This window comes from Hyperolius riggenbachi, chromosome 8, assembly GCF_040937935.1.
Source record: "Hyperolius riggenbachi isolate aHypRig1 chromosome 8, aHypRig1.pri, whole genome shotgun sequence".
Classification (NCBI taxonomy): Eukaryota; Metazoa; Chordata; class Amphibia; order Anura; family Hyperoliidae; genus Hyperolius; species Hyperolius riggenbachi.
This window is the reverse complement of record NC_090653.1, coordinates 44,252,881-44,270,156: the sequence shown is the minus strand read 5'-3', so window position 1 is coordinate 44,270,156 and position 17,276 is coordinate 44,252,881. Positions and strand designations below refer to the sequence as shown.

The window sequence follows — 17,276 nt, the reverse complement described above, 5'->3', positions numbered from 1 at the left end:
GAGACTCTATGAGCTTGATTCACAAAAGAGTGCTAACTGTTAAGCTGGCCATACACTGGCCCGATTTGCCGCCGTTTCGACAGCAGATTAGATTACTGGAATCGAATCTGCTGCCAATCGTTCGCGCTACACACCGAATTTCGATCCATTCCGTCCGATCCCGTCGATCGCGCCGTGCGGAAAATAACCGTCGATCGCCCGCGGGACGACCGACGCAATAGAGCTGCAATACATTACCTGCTCCACCGGCGCGACTCCCGGGTCTCCGCTCTTCTTCTCCGCTCTGGTCTGGTCTGGTTTCCGGCATGCTTCCCTTCTTCCCTGCGCAATTAAACGTTTTTGCGCGCAAACATGAATTTTCATGCAAAATCGTTGTCGTTTGTGCGAAAATTCTCGTTTGCGCTCGAAACTGTTTAATTGGGCGCCAAAATTTGCGATCTCGCGCAAACGTGAAAATTTGCGCGAAATAGGCCGTGCTAACAGTTAGGACTCTTTTGTGAATCAAGCCCTATGAAAGGTCGATTCCCAAGGCAAGACCCCCCAAGCTCGGCAGCCTGCTATTCGTAAATGTCAGATTATTATCTGGCACGTCAACAGCAATCGGTGCAGCAAACCGATTGCAATCTCTTTTCTCACGGCTCTTCCGTGGCATACAGCATCCCCGCTCTCATGGGTCACCATAGCTGGGGGGCCCTGAGAGGCTCTGGGACAATTGCCTTCTTTGCCTCTGTGGATGCGCCAGCCCTGTTTACCAACTCCATGTAACACGAGGGCCAACAGACTTTGAATACTATGAACACATTGTGTAGGTAAGCCCTCATAATACATGATAGTGGTAAAATTGGCTTATAATTGGCCAATCAAAATTGGAAGTGTGTACCAGGCTTTAAGCTATGTTCACACATTAGATATACAAGACGATCACTTAAGATCCTTAAAGGGAAGGTTCAGGGAGGGGATTAAAAAAATAAAAATACATTTCCACTTACCTGGGGCTTCCTCCAGCCCGTGGCATGCGCAGTACAGCCCGGCGGACGTCCGATGACGTCAGTGCGCCGGCGTGGGACGCAGAAGTCCCAGGAAATGGAGCGCAGAAGAGCCCGACCTGGCAGCCGGCCTGGTCGGGTCGGGCACCGGAGACCACCGGGAGCCTGCGGAGTGGCGGCGAGGGCACCTCCTGCCTGCCACGGGCTGGAGGAAGCCCCAGGTAAGTGGAAATTTATTTTTATTTTTTTAATCCCCTCCCTGAACCTTCCCTTTAACATTCACCGATCAATTGTTGGTCAATGCTAATTTAGACCAATTTTCATCTGTGGTGTGTATTTTCCTTTAACACTCTTTCACAGAGACAGTAGACAGTGCTGCGTCCACCACCTGCCAACTACTGTTATGGGTGGTGGTTTGCACCCGTGTTAATGAAAAAAGTGATGCCACACTATGCCGACAACCATGTGGGGTGCGTGTATGCGGATTGTGGATAGAGATGTTGAGAACCCAGAACTTTCCATTCGCGAACAGGAAATGTGAATTTCCTCAAAAATGTTTGAACCGACTGTTTGCAGCGGGCTCCATAGACTTATATGGCAGGCGAACGGCCGCCGACTTTAACGGTTAATAGCAAAACGCCTTTATATGCTAGAAACACCAAATTTGCAGGGTATGTGAATAGGGACAGTGGGTACAAGAGAAAAAAAAAATTCAAAAAGACCTTATAGTGTTTGAGAATATCGATTTTTAAAGTTTCATAGGAAAAAAGTACACATTCAAATGCGGTAAATGTCAGATAATGTAGCAAACCTAGCGGTAATGTAAATTTACGTATTTCAAAGGAAAGAGCAATGAATTTCATGAGGGGGTATCCAGGGGGTACGTACGCACTGCGAAACTCCTCCGGAGACGCAACGCTTTGGCCAGGGATCACTATACAGCTGCAATATGGCAGTATAAAGATCCTTGGCAACTTCACCTATTTTTGGAATAGGTAAAGGTTTTTTAAATGTTCAGACTGTGGGGAATAAAAAAAAATGACCTAGGGTCCCACCTCCCGAGCCTCTTTAACCCCTTGTCCCCTTGACCCGAGTGGGGTTTCGCACCCTGAGCTATACCAGCCCGCATGGTCCATTGTATGGGGGGGCTTCGGAGGGGAGGGGCGGCCAAGCCTCCCCCTCCCTCCCAGAGCCCTTGTCCCAATCCATAGACAACGGGCTCTGTCCCGCGTCCGATGCCCCAGGAGGAGGTGGGGGTGACGACTCACTGGGGGGTTCATGGTGGCTACTGTTCACTTGTCATTCGATCGACACTGAAATGTTTCTTGCATTGAGAGCATGGAGGCATATCATTGGTCAAATCGTTCAGTGAAGGTAAATCGCATAGGCCATCACAATGTGCGATCGAGTTTCGATCAACCATACTGAAGTTTATGGATGGCTTAGCCAACTGACGCCAAATCGCTAGATGTATGGCTACCTTTACTCCAAAGCTAAGCTAGCCAGTCACAAAGCATTAGTTAAATTAAACTCACACCCATCTTACCTGGATATAACGTCCTTTACGTTGTATAATAAGAGGGCCGCCAGCATCCCCTGTAAGAGAGCAGATTAGAAAAATGTACCATAAATTACAACAAAAGATACCAGTTAATAACCCAGGATTCACACTTATTACATTAAAGAGGAACTGTAACCAAGGATTCATCCCAATCAGTAGCTGATACCCCCTCTTACATGAGAAATCTTTACGTTTTCTCGAATAGATCATCAGGTGAATCCCCTCCCACAGTGTGATGTCAGGACCTAGATCCTGACAATATCCTGTCTGTGAGCCTTGGTGCATTGTGGGAAATAATGGCTGTTGCCAACTGCCAAGCAACCGGTTTCTCCCTCTGTGTATATGTATATCTATAAAAAAAACAACCTTGTAGACTATTGCATTGTTAAGGAGTGTGGTCATAGTCATAGATAATGGCAGTTGGTGTTGTGTAGTTATTTCTTGTCTGCCAGTGGTAGAGATGATGACATGCAGGCTGATTGTGGATCAAACAATATGAACAAATTACAAAGCAAATATCAATCATTTCTTGATCTTTCTTCTATTTTTTAACTTTTCACTTTGCAATGTATTGATTTATTTTTTCCCCTTTTTGTGAAAGTTCCACTTTAAATCCAGATGCTGATCCCAGTTATTGTATTAGTCCTGCAGGAATTCCAGAAACGACCACCAGTTTAAATCATATATGCCTGAAGACAAAACACTTTATTCAGGAACTAGCTGATGACCGGGCGTTGCCCAGGTATGTATTTAGCTGGTGTCGGCTCCGGCCAATTTTTCTAATTTTAAAGTTGGCCATACACTTATAAATTTGCAACATATTTGACCATCAGATAGATTTCTGTCAGATGCCTGTCAAGTTGAATCTGGCACGAATCTATCTGATGTGTGCCACACACTAGGAACAGATTTCCAATAGATTGCAGCATGAAATCTATTGGAAATCAATCTAAATGCATTATTGGACCATTAGACCTTGTTATGATCATGTCTGCAGCGTTTACTGCTGGCTGCAGTGGTATTGCAAGCCAAGCAGTTCTAATGTCATTACATGCATTTGCTTGCATAGTTTGGTTTGCACTTAAACTAGTTGCTGATTCCATCTGCAGTCGCTCTGAAGTTAATGACAGTTTAATATGCTTTTGTGTAAGCAAACATTGTCTGCTGCAATGGAGGGGCAATCCCTTTCATGCAGGCTGCATATCATTGTCTGCCTTTTCCTGCTATCAGCCTGTGATTAATTACCATTCACTTGTGTGGGAATCTGCAGGTCTGCTCCCATTGGATGACCTCAGTATAAAGAACTGCTTCCTGCAATGCCTCATGGGCTACCATAGTCTCAGATTCAGTCTGTTACTCTGCTCGTGCCCCACCTCGTTCCTGGTCCGTGTGGACTGCGCTGACTCCTGCGAAGGGGTCAGCGAGTCCTCCTAGTTCTGCTTTTGTTCTAGAAGTTGTTACTCTGCTTGTCTTGTGTCATATATTGGTTCATCGCCAATATATACGCATACTTGCGCATTTTGTTATTTTCTTTGTATTCGTGTTACGTTGATACATCAGTGTCGCTGATATATACGTACACGAACTGTTTATTTCCTGTGTTCAGTCAGTCAGCCTTCCAGCACGCTTTGGTAGTTTGCGCGTATCGTGAGCTCCCGTGCTGAGGTAGTATCCTGTTCCTGGTCCTGTTTGTGGATTGCGTTCATCTCTGCGAAGAGATAGCGAATCCTTCTGAGTCCTGTTCCCTGTATTACTCCAGTCTTAGTCAGAGTTCCTGCTTATGTCATATATCGGTTCATTGCCGATATATACATATGTTAGTCAGACGTTACAAATAGTTTCATTGATAGCTGTAATTGTAATACACTAGGAAATCATACTTATTGTATATTTATCTGTGTTACGTTCATCTATCTTGATCCTGCTATTTCCTGACTATCCTGTCCTGTCTTTGTGAGGCACGCCATTGCTGCAAACGCATTGGCTACCTCATTCCAGTCTGTTTTATTGTGGACGCTTGCTGTCACTAAGTAGTGGCTAGTTAAGCAAGCGTTCATTCTGTCTACCTGTCCTGATCTCCTCAGTCCTGGTTTATGCGCTCAGCGCTACTTTGCGCTGAGACGTTATTACGAAAGTGTTGTTTGTGGCTGTTCGGATCTGCACCGGCTCTGTGCACCACAATCTCCTATTGGAGTCAGTCCTCTCCTCCACTAAACTGGGGATATCCTGATCCCTTGTGCTGGTGTGTGTACCTCCTTCACGTCAGCTTATGTGTTGTATGCTGACTGTGGAGATTACACCTCCAAGCTTAACAGACCTTTAGATCCAATGCAACTCTATGGGCCATCGATCTGGTGCCAGCAGCAGATTGTCCTAGATTTTCCATTCAGTGAGATAGATCAATATTCTATAGAATCGATCGATCGATGAATTGCTGAAATCGACCAGTGTATGGGCCGCTTAACACACAAACACTCAATGACCAAGTTTGTGAGCTTTGGGGTCTTTGGCATCAATAATTTGTATATTCCCATAGAAATAAAAAAAAAATCAGATTGACTCTTTGTGACTCCACCCCTCTCCAGCATTTGAACCCCAGTCACCCAATGACCAATTGTAGCAGGTTTGAGGCATCTGCTATCAACAGTGTAAGAATGGCAGCAATTTAAATTTTCCCCTTAAAAATCAACAGGTAAATTTTGATTGGCTATTATAGGCTCCACCAATTTCCCTGAACATTAATTTCAATCACGCAGTGATCATCTGGGCAAAGTTTGGGAACCCTGCCATTAACAGTGTAAGAAGGCCTGCCGTTTGTTTTTAGCTCTACCCACTTTTTGTAACCTGGACACACAGTCACTCAATGACCAAGTTTGTGAGCTTTGGGGTCCTTGGCATCAATAAAAACGAATCTGATTCGCTGTTTGTGGTTCCGCTCCCTTTTCTGAATTTGAACCCCAGTGACCAAATGACCAACAGTACCAGGTTTGAGGCTTGCGCCATTAACAGTGCAAAAATGGCATCAATTTTAATATTACCCTTGGAAATCAATAGGTTGATATTGATTGGCTTATATAGGCTCCACCCACTTTTCTGAATATTAACCCCAGCCACCCAGTAACCAACTGTGCAAAGTTTGAGTACCCTGTCATTAACAGTGAAACAGGGCTGCAGTTTACATTTTCCCAGGGAAATATGTTTTTGACTCCACCCAGTTTATGTAACCTTGCCACACAGTCACTCAATGACCAAGTTTGTGAGCTTTCGGGTTCCTGGCATCAAAATTGTGTGAATGGAAGCAGTTTATCCAGCAAAGAAATCTAATTGGCTGTTTGTGGCTCTGCCCCTTTCGTGAATTTAAACCCCAGTCACTTAATGACCAACTGTAGCAGGTTTGAGGCCTCTGCCATTAACAGTGTAATAATGGCAGCAGTTTCAATATTCCCACTGAAAATCAAAAGGTGAATTTTGATTGGCTGTTGTAGGCTCCACCTACTTTACTGAATAGTCTCCCCAATCACCCAGTGACCAACTGTGTCAAGTTTGAGAACCCTGCCATTAACAGTGTAAGAATGGCTGTAGTTTATATTTTTCAATGTAAAAAGTTAGTTGTTTTTGGCTCTGCCCACTATTTCTAAAGTGACATACAGTCAGTCAATGACCAAGTTTATGAGCTTTGGGGTCCTTGATGTCAATTAATTGCATTTTTTCCATTGAAATTTAACAAATCTGATTGACTGTTTGTAGCCTTCCCCCTTTTCAGAATTTAAACCCCATTCTCCCAGTGACTGACTGTACCAGATTTGAGGCCTCTGCCATTAAGAGTGTAAGAATGGCAGCAATGTAAATATTCCACTTGAAAATAATAGGTGAATTTTGATTGGCTGTTGTAGGCTCCACCAACTTTCCTGAATATTAATCCCAGTCATCCAGTGACCAACTGTGTCAAGTTTGAGAACCCTGAAAATAAGAGAATGGCTGAAATCAATCTAACAAATCTGATTGGCTGTATGTGGCTCCACTCCTTTAGTGAATTTGGACGCCAGTTAATGACTGACTGTATCAGATTTGAGGTCTCTGCCATTAACAGTGTAAGAATGGTAGCAATGTAAATATTCCCCTTGAAAAATCAATAGGAGAATTTTCATTGGCTGTTGTATGCTCCACCCACTTTCTAAATATTAATCCCAGTCACCCAGTGGCTAACTGTGTCAAGTTCGGGAACCCTGCCATTAACAGTGGAAGAATGGTTGCAGTTTATATTTTCCCATGTAAAAAATGTAGTTGTTGGCGCCACCAGTGTAAGAACAGCAGCAATTTAAATATTCCCCTTGAAAATCAACAGGTGAATTTTGATTGGCTGTTGTAGGTTCCACCCATCCACCCAACCCTGCCATTAACAGTAAGAATGGCTGCAGTTTATATTTGACCAATTAAATTTGTTTTTGGCTCCGCCCACTTTTTGTAACCTGGACACACAGTCACTCAATGACCACGTTTGTGAGCTTTCATGTTCCTGGCATCAAAAATGTGTGAATAGAAGCAGTTTATCCACCAAAGAAATCTGATTGGCTGTTTGTGGTCCCCAATGACCACCTGTAGCAAGTTTGAAGCCTCTGCCATAAACAGTGTAAGAATGGCAGCCATTTAAATATTCCCCTTGAAAACCAGTAGGTGAATTTTGATTGGTTGTTGTAGGCTCCACCCTCTTTCCTGAATCTTCATCTCATTCACCCAGTGACCAAGTGTGCCATGTTTGAGAACCCTGCAAATAACAGTCTAAGAATGGCTGCAGTTTACATTTTCACATTTAAAATGAATGGTTTACATTTGATTGGCTGTTTTATGCTCCGCCCACTTTTCCTGGATTTGTAACCTCTGCCACTAAGTGACCAACTGTGGCAAGCGTGGGGACTCTGGCTTGATTACTGTGAAAGTGGCAGCCTTTTACATTTTTTTCCATTGACATGGATAACAAAATCAAAATCAAATAATAACAAAATCCTGCAGCCTCGTAGTAAAAAAAAGTTATAGTTACCTTAGCAGCCTTCTCCTACAAAGCCGTCCTGAAGACCCCACATCACTCCTGGCGCCTGGCCCCTCCTCCTCTCTCTCCCAGGAGTAAAACTGCAAGCTATTTACTTTAGGGAGCGATCATATTTACCTGCTCCAGGGGGTGGATGGTGTCTTCTCTCCTTCACCGGCGGCGCCACAATCTCTGCATCCACATCGGAGTTCCGATCACATGGTATGACATGTGATTGTAACCCAGGAGATGATGTCAGTGGTGCTGCGCCCCCTGTTTCATCAATGGCCGGAGCTGTAAAGCTGACACCATCCCCTGGGTTACGATCACATGTCATACCATATGATCGGAACTCCGAGGAGGGTTCAAAGATTGCAGCGCCACCGGTGGAGTAGAAGAGACTCCATCTAGCTGCCCCAACCATGTAAGTATGACAGCTCCCTGCACCACTCTGTATAGCTGCATTAAGCAGGTAAATGGCATATGCCACTTGAAGATGCCCTTGCACGCATTATGCAACATAATGCGTGCAGGGCTGCTAATAGGTTAAAGTGTGTCTGAATTCAACATCTGCTGCAAACTCAAGCTACAGTTGCACTGTACTCATGATAAACCTGATTCCACACAAGTTCTATCTGCATAGTCGGGTGGAGTGGAATGCAATCGACAGCTCCATAGTTTTGTGCTGCACTGAACACTACATACAAGCAGTACACATAGTTGCTTTCTGCAGCACATATTGATGGTTTTTGGAAGACGCCCAATGACCCGGCAATACAGTTGATTACCTTTGCATATCTGTGGTTCCTCTACAGGCTGCATCCCTCCAGTGCAGAGGAATTTGTCCGTCACGTCTTTGATATCCGCCACATCTTTGAAAGTGCTCAGGTTCTTGACATCACAGAGGCAGTCTTCCCTCTGAAGAGCAGGAGAGAGATTCATTGGTGGAGGAGGACAGAAGAAGATATCAGAGCAAAGAGAAACTGAACAAAGTCCTCAGACTCTGCTTCACCAAAATTTTTGGTATAAATATTAGATTTTCATAAAATGTATTGCAAATTCACCTGCAGTAAATGCGACCAGCCCAAAGGGATGGAAGAGCCGTGGAACCAGGGCCAGATTTACCATAAGGCCGGGCAGGTACGTGCCTACAGGCGACTGATGATGGAAAAGAGGCTAACTCCTCTACCTGAGTGCCTCCCTCCTTCCCATGCAGAGTCCCAAGTGGAGCATAAATGAGAGGTTACTCACCCTGCTCTTGGCATTCAATTGACAAGATCTCCCTTCAGTTGGGGGCACCTCTAGCTACCTAATACTTTGGTGCACCTGAAGCTACCTATGACGGGCAAGTGAACTAAGGGAGAAGTGAAAGCCGGGCCAGCTATTACACTTGTAAGTTCATGAAGAGAGAAGACTAGGGTGCCAGAACATCTGTGCCTATAGGCTCCTGTGATGTAAATCTGGGCCTGCGTGGAACACAACCCAACAAAGTTAAAACCTGGGGTGAATGGATAGAATAATGTTTAAGGGCTCTGCCTCTGACACAGGAGACGATGTTCAGTAAGACAGCACCTATTCAGTAAGGAGTCCTTGGGCTAGATTCCACTGCTACTACCTACTGAGCATGCCCTTGTGGCTGCAGCTCAAGTGCTTTGAGTCCACTAGAAGAAAAGCAAAATATAAATGTTATTTATCTTGTCTGGTGAAATCAAATATAATAAAACCAATACAAGTTTAAACCCTACCGTGACCATACGGCATCTGTGCACCGAGGCAAGAGATCTACACTGCCTATTGATCCAGTTGCTTGTGCTAGCTGTGAGGTTACAACAACATGAAGCAGTAAGACTAGGTGGGCCCTTTAAATGCTTAACCATGCAAAAGCATGCGTGATCCTTGCATTTGCACATGAGCAATGAAGGATACTGTAGAGCCTTGCGTGTGAGCGCAATGCACAGGGCACACCACACCTGCGCACAACTTAAAAAGCTGTGACCTGCAATGTTCAAACTCCCAACTAGTGATGGGCAGAAACTACGGCTATGTGTAATTACACATCATAATTCGCAATTACACACCGTAATTGTAATTTCGTATTAATTTTCTATGTAATTGTAAACATTCATAATTTAGAGTAATTTTTCACCGACTTATGTGGTTAATAGTAAAGCCCCCATACATCCTATTGCTACCAAAATTGATACATATGTTAAAGAGAACCCGAGGCGAGGTTCTCACAACGAAATCCCCATACAGAGGCTGGCTCTGCCTATAGAGCCCAGCCTCTGTTGCTAATCAGATCCCCCCTAAATCCCCCTGCGCTCAGCCAGACCCCATAAATTACAGATGCGCTGTGCGGCTGTGTTTACCTTTCTAACGTCAGTCTCGGCGCTCCACCCGCCTTCTGCAGAGCTCCGTCCCCGCCCGTGTCCCTTCCCTCCAATCAGCGGGGAGGGAAGGGACGCGGGCGGGACCGGAGCGATGCAGGAGGCGGGGGAGCGCCGAGACTGACGTTAGAAAGGTAAACACAGCCGCTGCTGACACGCTGCGTGTCAGCAGCGCGGCTGTCATTTATGGGGTATTGCGGAGCGCAGGGGGGATTTAGGGGGATCTGAGTAGCAACAGAGGCTGGGCTCTATAGGCAGAGCCAGCCTCTGTATGTGGATTACGTTGTGAGAACCCCACCTCGGGTTCTCTTTAAGGAGTGGGTTCAAGAATTTTTTTTTTCAAAAAGAGCTTGTAGTTTTTTGAGAAAATCGATTTTAAAAAATGCAAAGAAAATGGTTTTTAAACTGTAATTTTTATGAGTTTAAAAACCATTTTCTTTGCATTTTTATAATCGATTTTCTCAAAAACGACAAGGTCTTTTTGAAAAAACAAACAAACAGCATCTATTTATAGTTTTGCTATTCACTGCCAAATTCAGCACAAAATTACGCAAAAATGCATGCAAAATTACGAATGATTATATTAAATCAATAGAATTAACATTTTGTAATTACATATGGGCGTAACTTTAGTGACATTTCACGTAATCATATTTAGCTTATTATGATCATCACTGCTCCCAACAGCATGGACTGCACCCAAACACCCCCCGCCAGGCTTGTCATGACATCCAGTAACACAACCTGACATAACTCTTCTGTACTGATGACCCCAGTTATATTTATCCCGAAAACTTGGAGGGGATGATAAATGGCTGACTTAATGCTGTCACAGCTGAAGCTCTTTTTGTTGGGGGGCCAGCAACTCTCAACAAAAGAGCTCCACCCCTAATAATCACCACTCATCACCACAGGTATCTACATAGATCACACCACACAAGCAGCTATTTCATGGGGAATTCATCTCTGGAAACCTGCTGTTGTGGAACCTTCCTGTCTGTAATCCCTGATAAATCCTGGCGAAACATGTTGGTACTAAACGGCTTCATGACGGTGTGCGGATGCCACTGTCAGCCTGCATGATGCATCATCTGGCTCCTGTACCTGGCTTCCAGTCACTCTTCAAGTGAACTTTGCTCATTAATGATCCACCTACCCCAGCAGCTACAATCAGCATGCATGTATTTCTGCAGCATTATGCATTGAGTTGCTTTACATGCTATTCTTCACTTTGCAACTTTCTAACCGCGCTTGTGCGTCTTTCTTGTGGCCATAGACTTGTTTCTATGTGGCCTGGTCCTTTCTTGCTTGGCATAAGCTTCACCTCATGACTTGCTGCTCTGTGGGTTGAACACTTGCACAAACTAGGGCAACGATGCATAAGGGTCTTTCTTGACTGTTTTTTGGCTGTGGTTGTGCTTTTTCCTAGAACCTGTATGCAGCCAATCGGAAGTCCCTGATCAGTCTTACGAGACGAAACGCGTAGGGCGGAGCCTACGGCAGTGCAAGGAAGTACTGGGTTGAATGGTGGCGCGGACTGGGGACCTTTATGTTCACAGAGGCTGATGCTGTGGGAGCGGTGTCCTGGGAACACCATATGCTACACGCTTGTATCTTCTGAGAATTTGTGAGTGCAATATGTACCCGTATTTTAAAAACTTTTTATAATAAATAGTATTACGCTATGGTCGCTTCCTCTTGAGTTCTAGTGTATGACTGAACGGAGGTCTGAGAAGGACCCTGCGGAGGTGCACCTTGCCTACGAAAGGCTGGGAAATCTATGCGATTGAGAATTAACAAACCCCCAAAGCGATTTCTATACCTCTTATCTGAGAGGTCGCCTGGGTGAGTGCGGGCTAAGTGGGGCTAACTTTATTGCATCCTTCTGGGACTGTGAACTTGCAGCGCAATATCCATATATACTAGAACCTGTATGGATGGTGCATTATACCTTGTGGGGGGTGGCAAAGGAAAACTATCATATCTGATAGCTGTTTGTGCTAATAGACATGATTTGTGATTTACTCAGTACTGAAAAATGATTTTATGTTTGTGTTCTATATTATATTTATTACTATCTTTTACTAGATTTTGGTTATTGTTGGGTTCGGCCACTTTTTCTAACCTTGACACACAGTCAGTCAATGGCCAAGTTTGTGACCTTTGGGGTCCTTGGCATCAATCATGTGATAATAGAAGTAGTTTGCCAATGAAACAAATCTGATTGGCTGTTTGTGGCTCTACCCCCTTTTCTGAGTTTCACTCCCATTCACCCAATATCCGACTGTAGCAGGTTTGAGGCCTCTTCCATTAATAGTGTAAAGGTGGCCACATACCATACAATTAAAAGATTCAATTTTTCACCAATTCGATAAATACAATAAGTTGTCCCAAAAAATCAAAAGCTTTTTCATCATTCATTTGAGAAATCGAATCACATTTCCCATTTTTATTCGACAAAAGAAGATTGGGTGTGATGGATTTTTCTGTGTAGGGTAGATTGTCAATAACTTGATGTACAGATCCAATTAATTTTTTTCTGAGTTTTCAATTATTTTATTTATGATTGGGATAAAATAGAGCATACGTGTGTGGTACATTGGTTAGATTTTTGAAATGTTACAATCAGTCAGAAAAATTGATTGCACTTCTTGAATTGAAAAGATATTGAAAATAATTGTATGGTGTGTGGTCACCTTCCAATTTGCAGCAATTTATTTATTCAATTTGAAATTCAATAGGTGAATTTTGATTGGCTGTTTTAGGCCCCACCTACTTTTCTCGATATTATTCCCAGTGACCAGCTGTGCCAAGTTTGAGAACCCTGCCATTAACAGTGTAAGAATGGCTGCAGTTTACATTTTCCCATTTAAAATGAATGGCTGAAATTTGATTGGCTTTTTTATGCTCCGCCCATTTTCACTGAATTTTTAACCTCGGTCACCAAGTCACCAACTGTGCCACGTGTCTGGACTCTGGCTTTATTTATGTGAGAATGGCAGCCTTCTAATTATTCCCATTGATGTCAATTGGTAAAAGCTGATTGGTTGTTTGTGGTTTGGCCCAGGTGTGCAGGGGAGGAGGAGAGGCGTGAACTCCAGGACATATCTTCCCAGGTTGTAATGGTGGACCCGTATACCAAGTTACCTTGAAACCGGCTGGTCAAGGCACTTTGGAGTGATGGCAGCACATGAACACACACACAGTATATATACTGTATATAGATACTAGCTGATGACCCAGCGTTGCCTGGGTATGTATTTGGCTGGTGTTGGCTCTGCCCACTTCTTCTAACCCTAACACACACTCAATGACCAAGTTTGTGAGCTTTGGGGTCCTTTTGTGGCTGTTTGTGGTTCCATCCCCTTTTCTGAATTTGAACCTCAGTCACCCAATGACCTGCTGTACCAGGTTTGAGGCTTGTGCCATTAATAGATTGGCTTTTGTAGGCTCCACCTACTTCTGAATATAAATCTGTCACCTAGTGACCAACTGTGCAAAGTTTGAGAACCCTGACGTTAACAGTGTAAGAAGGCCTGCAGTTTAAATTTTCCCAGTGAAATTTGTATTTGTCTCTGCTCACTTTTTGTAACCTTGGCACACAGTCGCACATGACAAAGTTTGTAAACGTTCAGGGTCCTGGCATCAAAATTGTATTCCTGGTCTGGCCTCTGCCATTGGCTGATGTAGCCTCCACCCACTTTTCTGAATATTAATCTCAGTCACCCAGGGGCCAAATGTGTCAAAATTGAGAACACCTGGCATTAACAGAGTACGAATGGCTGCAGTATATTTTCTCATGTAAAAAGTTAGTTGCTTTTTGCTCCGCCCACTGTTTCTAATCTTGACATACAATCACTCAGTGACCAAGTTTATGAGCTATGGGGTCCTTGGCATCAGTAATTTGCATTTTCCCACTAGAATTAAACAAATTTGGCTTTTTTGGTCCGCCCCTTTTCAGAATTTGAACCCAAGTCACCCAATGACAGACTGTACCAGCATTGAGGCCTCTGCCATTAAGAGTGTAAGAATGGCAGCAAGGTAAATATTTTCCTTGAAAATCAATAGGTGAATTTTGATTGGCAGTTGTAGGCTCCACTCACTTTTCTGAATAATAATCCCAGTCACCCAGTGGCCAACTGTGTCAAATTTGAGAACCCTGCCATTATCAGTGTAAGAACGGCTGCAGTTTATATTTTCCCATGGAAAAAAGTTAATTGTTTTTGGCTCCGCCCAGTGTTTCTAACATGCAGCCACTCAAAGACCAAGTTTATGAGCTTTGGGGTCCTTGGCATCATTAATTTGCATATTACCATAGAAATTAAACAAATCATATTGGCTGTTTGTGGCTCCACCCCTTTCCAAAATTTGAACCCCAGTCACCCAGTGACCGACTGTACCAGGTTTGAGGCATCTGCTATTAACAGTATAAAAATGGCAGCAATTTAAATATTCCCCTTAAAAACCAACAGGGGAATTTTGATTGGCTATTGTAGGCTCCACCCACTTCCCTGAATATTAATCCCAGTCAACCAGTGACCAACTGTGCAAAGTTTGGGACCCCTGCCATTAACAGCGTAAGACACAGTCACTCAATGACCAAGTTTGTGAGCCTTCGGGGTCCTCCTGGAATTAAAAATGTGTGAATGGAAGCGCAGGTGTGGTGCACCCTGTGCATTGCGATCACACGCAATGCTCTACAGTATCCACCAAGTAAATCTAATTGGCTGTTTATGGCTCTGCCTTTTAGTGAATTCAAACCCCAGTCACCCAATGACCGATTGTAGCAAGTTTGAAGTCTCTTCCATTCACAGTGTAAGAATAGCAGCAGTTTAAATATTTCCCTTGAAAATCAATAGGTTAATTTTGATTGGCTGTTGTAGGCACCACCCACTTTACCAAATCTTAATCTAATTCACCCAGTGACCAAGTGTGCCAAGTTTGAAAACCCTGCCATTAACAGTTTAAGAATGGCTGCAGTTTACATTTTCCCATTGAAAATGAATGGCTGAATTTTGATTGACTGTTTATTGCTCCATCCACTTTTCCTGGATTTATAACCCCGGTCACCAAGTGATCAACTGTGCCAAGTGTGGGGACTCTGGCTTGATCACTGTGAGAATGGCAGCCTTTTACATTTTTTCCATTGACATGAATGGGTGAAATCTGATTAGCTGTTTGTAGCTCCGCCCAGGTGTGCAGGGGGGACACGAGACCCCCAGAACATATCATCCCAGGTAGTAAGGAATCTGTATACCAAGTTTCGTTGAAATCTGTCAAGGCTTTTTGAGTGATTTCGGCACATACACATCCGTTTTTATATATATATAAATATATATATATATATATATATATATATATATATATATATATATATATATATATATAAAATCGGATGTATGTATGTGTGTGTGTATGTGTGTGTGTATGTGTGTGTGTATGTGCCGCGATCACGCGAAAACGGCTTGACCGATTTGAACGAAACTTGGTACACAGATCCCTTACTACCTGGGATGATATGTTCTGGTGGTCTCGCGGCCCCCCTGCACACCTGGGCGGAGCTACAAACAGCAAATCAGATTCCACCCATTCAAGTCAATGGAAAAAATGTAAAAGGCTGCCATTCTCACAGTAATCAAGCCAGAGTCCCCACACTTTGCACAGTTGGTCACTTGGTGACCGAGGTTACCAATCCAGGAAAAGTGGGCGGAGCATAAAACAGCCAATCAAATTTCAGCCGTTCATTTTAAATGGGAAAATGTAAACTGCAGCCATTCTTAGACTGTTAATCGCAGGGTTCTCAAACTTGCCACAGTTGGTCACTGGGTGAATGAGATTAAGATTCAAGAAAGTGGGTGGAGCCTACAACAGCCAATCAAAATTCACCTATTGATTTTCAAGGGGAATATTTAAACTGCTGCCATTCTTACACTTTTAATGGCAGAGGCTTCAAACTTGCTACAGTCGGTCATTGGGTGACTGGGGTCAAAGTTCACTAAAGGGGCAGGGCCACATACAGCCAATCAGATTTCCTTGGTGGATAAACTGCTTCCATTCACACATTTTTGATGCCTGGAACCTGACAGCTCACAAACTTGGTCATTGAGTGACTGTGTGTCAAGGTTACGCAAAGTGGGCGGAGCCAAAACAACTTTTACTGGGAAAATATAAACGGCAGCCATTCTTACATCGTTAATGGCAGGGTTCTCAAACTTTGTACAGTTGGTCATTGGGTCACAGATTAAGATTTTGGAAGGTGGGTGGAGCCTAAAACAGCCAATAAAAATTCCCCTTTTGATTTTCAAAGGTAATATTTCATCTGCTACCATTCTCTTATACTGGTAAAAGCAGATGCCTCAAACCTGGTACAGTTGGTCATTTGGTGACTAGGGTCCAAATTCAGGAAGGGGGCGGAGCCACAAACAGCCAGATTTGTTTATTTTTCAATGGGAATATACAAAGTATTGATACCAAGGATCCCAAAGCTGATAAACCTGATAATTGAGTGACTGTATGTCAAGGTTAGAAAAAGTGGCCGGTGCCAACAACTTCATTTTTTACATTGCAGGGTTCCCAAACTTTACACAATTGGCCACTGGGTGACTGGGGTGAATATTCAGAAATGTGGGTGGAGCCTACAACAGCCAATCAAAATGTACCTATTAATTTTCAAGGGGAATATTCACATTGCTACCATTCTTACACTGTTAGTGGCAGAGGCCTCAAACCTGGGTGACTGGGGTCCAAATTCACTAAAGGGGTGGAGCCACAAACAGCCAATCAGATTTGCTAGATTGATTTCAGCCATTCTGTTATTGCCAGGGTTCTCAAACATGACACAGTTGGCCACTGGGTGACTGTGACTAATATTCAGAAAAGTGGGTGGAGCCTACAGCAGCCAATCAAAATTCACCTTTTGATTTTCAAGGGGAATATTTACTTTGCTGCCATTCATGCACTCTTAATGGCAGAGGCCTAACATCTGCTACAGTCAGTCACTGGGAGACTGAAATTTAAATTCTGAAGAGAGCGGGCCAAAAACAGCCAATCAGATTTGTTTAATTTCAATGGTAAAATGCAACGTATTGATGCCAAAGACCCCAAAGCTCATAAACCTGGTCATTAAGTGACTGTATGTCAAAATTAGAAATAGTGGGCAGAGCCAAAAACAACTAACTTTTTACATGGGGAAATGTAAACTGCAGCTTTTCTTACACTGTTAATGGCAGGGTTCTCAAACTTCACACAGTCACTGGATGACTAGGATTAATATTCGGAAAAGTAGGTGGAGCCTACAAGAGCCAATCAAAATTCAC

General features: G+C 43.6%; 1 protein-coding gene across 4 annotated transcripts in view; it reads right to left on the bottom strand.

Moving 5' to 3' along the window:
* The window catches only part of LOC137528775 (complement factor B-like), a 142,835-nt gene that overhangs the window by 4,881 nt on the left and 120,678 nt on the right, over positions 1–17,276 (bottom strand). For all 4 annotated transcript variants that reach the window (XM_068250342.1, XM_068250343.1, XM_068250345.1 and 1 more), the window contains 2 exons: positions 8,362–8,491; positions 2,533–2,582 (listed from right to left, as the gene is read on the bottom strand). In XM_068250342.1, the coding sequence (XP_068106443.1) occupies positions 2,533–2,582; positions 8,362–8,491 (180 nt within the window). The remainder of the gene's footprint in view (positions 1–2,532; positions 2,583–8,361; positions 8,492–17,276) is intronic.